Consider the following 5,000-nt stretch of genomic DNA (forward strand, 5'->3'; position numbering starts at 1 on the left):
GACGTATATTGTCCTATTTTTTTGCTTCTTTTGTAGAATCCACTCTTAAGATCAAACTGAAGAATTTTTCAAACCCTGCATAACGTGATGTGCGAACGAATGTTAATATCACATTTTGGCGTTTCTTGTTACCATGTTAATGCAATCATCGCGCGTGAAAAAAGACACGGTGAACAGACCAGATGTACACTTCAGCTGTGAACACACTGCAGCGAATGTCATTATATTTCTGAACACTTGTGTCGGTTCAATACATAAAAAAAAACAAGAACAAATATACCGCCTTGATATGATTGTTGACTAAACTGCTATTTTTTTAGAGATCGTATTTTTTTCTTTCTTTCTTTTTTGTTAGGTTTGGGCATGTTGCTTGCTCTGAAGGTATATCATATAGCAAAAGTTATTCCTGATGAAATAAACACTTCGGTCTTTACAGATATCCAAAAAATGGGGAGGCGACCGTCTGCGTGGGTCTGCTTGCGTACCGTCTCAACCTTCTTACTTGGCTTTGGCTTGGGCCTCGTCATACACATTTTCGCAAGTCTGTCTGTCGAGCTAGCAAGAGAAAACGCCCAGAACAATCACATAACCGATAACATCACTGAAACGCAGGTAAGTAAATTACAATCAACTACCAAAGATAAACATTAGATTCCACTACCACACAATCATGTATCCGAAAAAAGATGAAAAAAATGTGTCACACCCCTTGAAATATTTTCCTTGAAAAATCGCAAAATATCAACGAGTCCAAAGTACATCACAGTTTCGAGTGTGCGACGGTCAAAGGATCAAGTGATGATGATGATGATGGTGGTGACGACGGTGGCTTGTTTAGGAATGCGGGGGTTCGAATTCTAGGAAGAGCGGTTGGAACGCTGCAACAGGCGAGGAAAAAAAGCGCGGGAAAAAAACGGCTGATAGATAGCGCATCCCTCACATTCATTTCTTCATTTTTTCTTTGATTGTTATGGCCATTTCATCTTGTTTACCTTAGTGTTGATCATTGATTTGAGGAACTGAGTTATTCATTGTTTTTATTTGATTTGTTGCTTTTCCCCAAAATGACGATGAGGTGCAGGCAGTTCCAATATGTAAAGGCTTATTTTCTCTTCAGCTTCACTCCCTCTCGCATTAAATACACTCATTTATTTAAAAAAAAGAAAAGGAAAGATAAGAAAAAAGGCTTCTTTTGTCTTGAATCTTCCCTTCAAGAAAGGAAGCAAAATTTAGCTAGATAATAATGACAATACTAATAGCAATGATGCTAATTTGACTTGACTGCTTGCCTAGGGATGTTTGGCCCAGATTTGGTTTGTATGTTTTTTTCAGCTCTGTAACATGATATTAGCTTCAGTGTTGCATGTCATTATCTCTTTTTTATCGAATCAAATGCCTGCTGTGATTAGTTTCAAGTCGTCTTCATGGTAATAATAATGTTAATGATAATGATTATATTAATAATGATAATTATGATAAAAAAGATAATAAAATTATGAGAAGGATAATACGATAAGAATGATTATCATAATAATGACAATGGTGATGATAATGATGATAATGATGATAATGATAATGATAATGATAATGATGATAACAAGAATTATAATTATCATTAATATCATCCTCGAAATTATTACTTCTTCACAATCAGTAACAATACCAACATCCTCATCTTCATCGTGATCAAAATCCTAATCCTTATCCTCAAAACTAAGACAATGGAAGACACCATCACACCATCACCACGACGCCTGTCTATCTTGCGTTAATCCAAAACATAATAGCTTTAAGTGTAAGAGTTCCTGTCCACTCACGGGGTCCCTTGCCCTTGTTTGTGCCAGGTGGGCGGCCCGTGGGCGTGGGGGCTGTCCTGGGGAGGGCGGGCGGCTCTGACCACCCAGGCAGACGGAGATGCAAGCAGGGAAAGCGCCATCAGCAGTCAAGGTTGGTGGGAAATGATTGCTGCCTAGAATGTTGAAGTAAGATGCTGGCGCAGTACTTGCTGACTGGTGTAAATGTGTAAAAAAAAAACCTTTGTGTTTACTTTGGTCTAAATTGTCTTTCTTTTTGTGTAAATTTTAAAGCAATTCTGATGAAAGGCACCCTAACAGCTCACGCAATGTTTACAAAAGAGATGAAAATATGACATTAGAACGAAATAAAGCCATCTGGTTAGCATAAGCGAAGAAACCAATGCTGACTCTGAAACACCCCTTCCAGATGCAAGCATAGAGGGCCGTCGAGCTGGTCCACGTGTCCTCTGTTATATCCTGGTTGGCCCCACGACGCACAAATCAGCGCTCAATGTCCGTGCCACGTGGGGGCGCCGTTGCGATGCCATGGTTTTCTTCAGGTAAGAGTTTTTTCTCCTGGCAGAAAAGAGTGGGAATGAGAGGGTGGAGAAATGTGTAGGAGAAGTGAAAGGGAAGGGCGAGGAGGGCGGAGTTCAGTGAATCAGAGCTGAGAAATCGAATGTGTGATGTCGATGGCGGGGATTTTGCCTTTCGGGGAGAAGGTCGAATATGGGACAGCCTCGTTTCACCTTCTACTTCTTTTGTTGTGATGATATTAGTGTCTATTGCTTAATATATGCCTGTATTTCCAAATAATGAAGAGCAAGAGAGAGAGAGAGAGAGAGAGAGAGAGAGAGAGAGAGAGAGAGATGGATAGATAGATAGATAGATAGATAGATAGATAGAGAGAGAGAGAGAGAGAGTAGATTAATAAATAGATTAAATCATAAATGAAGCAATAGGAGAAATAATGGAACAATTGCATAAGCAAATAAATAGAACAAATGAACGTACCAGAAAAGGAAGAATAGCGAACACCCGCCTTCCTCCTCAGCACGAAGGAGGACCCTGAGCTCCGGCCCGAGGTGCTGAAGGTGCAGGAGGGCTACGGGTTCCTGTGGGCGAAGGCGAAGGCGGCTCTCACGCATCTGCACCGCCATTACCCGGACTTCGACTGGTACCTGAAGGCGGACGACGACACCTTCGTGATAGTGGAGAATCTGCGGTACTTTCTGCGCGACCTCGACCCGAAGGAGCCCGTGTACTACGGCGTCAAATTCCGGCAACATGTTAAGCAGGTTTGTTTGTCTGTGTGTGTTGTGTTTGTCTGTTTGGTGACTGCTCTTTGTTTGTGTGTTTGTTTGATATTTGTTTTGAGTGTGTGGTTGTGTATATGTGTGTGTTTGTATGTTTGTTTACCTGCGCGTATGGAGTTCTCTTTGTTTACTTTTGAGTTTTGTGTACGGCGCATGTGTGTTCGCTTAAGTGTTTGTGGATATGCGAATCTTTGTGAATCCGTGTGTGTGTTGTTTGTCTCTGTGCTTGGATACTTAGTCTACATGCAAGCATGTAGACTGAGGTTCACAGGATTCCATTCCACGCAGCCAATCCACTCGCCCCTTCCCTCCGCAGGGCTACATGTCAGGCGGCGGCGGCTACGTCCTGAGCAGGGAGGCCGTCAGGAGGTTCGTGACGGAGGCGCTGGCGACGAAGGACCAGACCAAGTGTGCCACCGAAGCCGTCAGGGGCGCCGAGGACCTCTTGCTGGGTGCGCTCACTCATTCTTGCTGTTCTGTTGCGTAATGATGAGATAACTGGTACGGCTTATGCTGCGCGGCAGAAGCTCTCGTGCCCTTGGGTTATTTTCAGGTTGTTTATCTGACTCTTCTTGTTTGCTCTTTGCTGTTCTTACTTTGTTTAGATGTCTATTTATGACGTGAGATTGGTTTTGTGTTTTTTTTTATATATATCTAAATGCGTTTGCTTAAGGTTATTGCTTTCATTTACATATGATTTACATACTATTTTTGATAACTGCTTTTCGATCTGTTTATCTATCTAATCATCAGTTAATTGGCTGATATACATAAATGGATGAATAAATTTACTTCGCCGAGATTACTTCGAATCTTCGTCATTTTGTTAATCATGTGTAATTTCCTTTTGACTATATTGATTTTTATTATTACTTCCTACCATAAGTGTTTATCTATCAGTCATTCCTCCCCACCATCTATTGACCTACCCCTCTACACACCCACTATCCCCGCCCTTCCTTCCCCCAGGCCAGTGCCTCGAATCCGTGGGCGTGCGGGCGGGAGACAGTCTGGACGCCTCAGGCAAACCCCGCTTCTTCTCCCACAACCCGCTGTCGCTTTTCTACAAGGCGCCACTCGTCAACAGACTGCATTGGTACTGGAGGTACATCTGGCACAAGCATGATGTGGTGAGTCCCCTCCTTGCTTTTGCCCCGTGCTTGAGTTTCTATTTATCGTCATTTGTATTATTATAGGTTTTTATACGTGTTTATTCATTAATAATAATAATAATAATAAAAACATTTAAACCAGCAGCCGCCGAATTCCTTAGCACCAGGTCCCTCTATGAAAACTCCCCCTCGAGACCAGCCTGTAATCCTTCCCTTCCCCCTCAGGGCCCAGACTGCTGCAGTCCGCACCTGATCAGCTTCCACGACGTCGACGCCCGCATGATGTGGACGCTGGAGACGCTGTTATACCGCGTCCGCATCCACCACGAGATGCAGCCACCGGTGGGCGCCGCGACGCAGCTTCCGGGGGCGCCGTGATTTGTGCGTCTGTCTTTCCTTCTCATTCTCTTATTTTTTCCGATGTTTTTTGAGTGCTTTTTTCTCGTCCTTTTCTTTTTTTACTTTTGGTTGTTGGTTTCGTTTTAATCACTTATTTATCTATTTATGTGAATATTTACTTATTTGTTTATTATTTTTAATGTTTTTTTTTCGGCGAAGGTCTGTAGGTGTCGTTTGATTTCTCCTTTATTCCTTTGTTTTCTTTCCTCTTTTGAAGATTTAGTTTATTGCATTTATTGCATTTCACTCAACTCTACAGATTTAAGCAGTGTAAGTCCATAGCCATTAACATTCCGGAATGCGATTTTTGATTCTTCACTTTAGATTTTTGGGAAATTTGTAACTGGAACTGTTATTTTGCCATAACTATTATTTTT

The 5,000-nt window shown here is 42.0% G+C and overlaps 1 protein-coding gene across 2 annotated transcripts in view; it reads left to right on the forward strand.

The window, feature by feature from the left end:
* LOC122259402 (glycoprotein-N-acetylgalactosamine 3-beta-galactosyltransferase 1) overlaps positions 1 to 5,000 on the forward strand; it is a 16,335-nt gene that overhangs the window by 10,525 nt on the left and 810 nt on the right. For both annotated transcript variants that reach the window (XM_043026153.2, XM_086550588.1), the window contains exons 2-8: positions 437 to 612; positions 1,845 to 1,947; positions 2,224 to 2,356; positions 2,851 to 3,094; positions 3,429 to 3,564; positions 4,082 to 4,242; positions 4,450 to 5,000. The exon at positions 4,450 to 5,000 is cut by the window's right edge and continues 810 nt beyond it. In XM_043026153.2, the coding sequence (XP_042882087.2) occupies positions 437 to 612; positions 1,845 to 1,947; positions 2,224 to 2,356; positions 2,851 to 3,094; positions 3,429 to 3,564; positions 4,082 to 4,242; positions 4,450 to 4,602 (1,106 nt within the window). In that variant the 3' untranslated portion in view covers positions 4,603 to 5,000. The remainder of the gene's footprint in view (positions 1 to 436; positions 613 to 1,844; positions 1,948 to 2,223; positions 2,357 to 2,850; positions 3,095 to 3,428; positions 3,565 to 4,081; positions 4,243 to 4,449) is intronic.

The sequence above is a fragment of the Penaeus japonicus genome, unplaced genomic scaffold (genome assembly GCF_977035675.1).
Source record: "Penaeus japonicus unplaced genomic scaffold, GWHDUDI00000001_assembly GWHDUDI00000024, whole genome shotgun sequence".
NCBI lineage: Eukaryota > Metazoa > Arthropoda > Malacostraca > Decapoda > Penaeidae > Penaeus > Penaeus japonicus.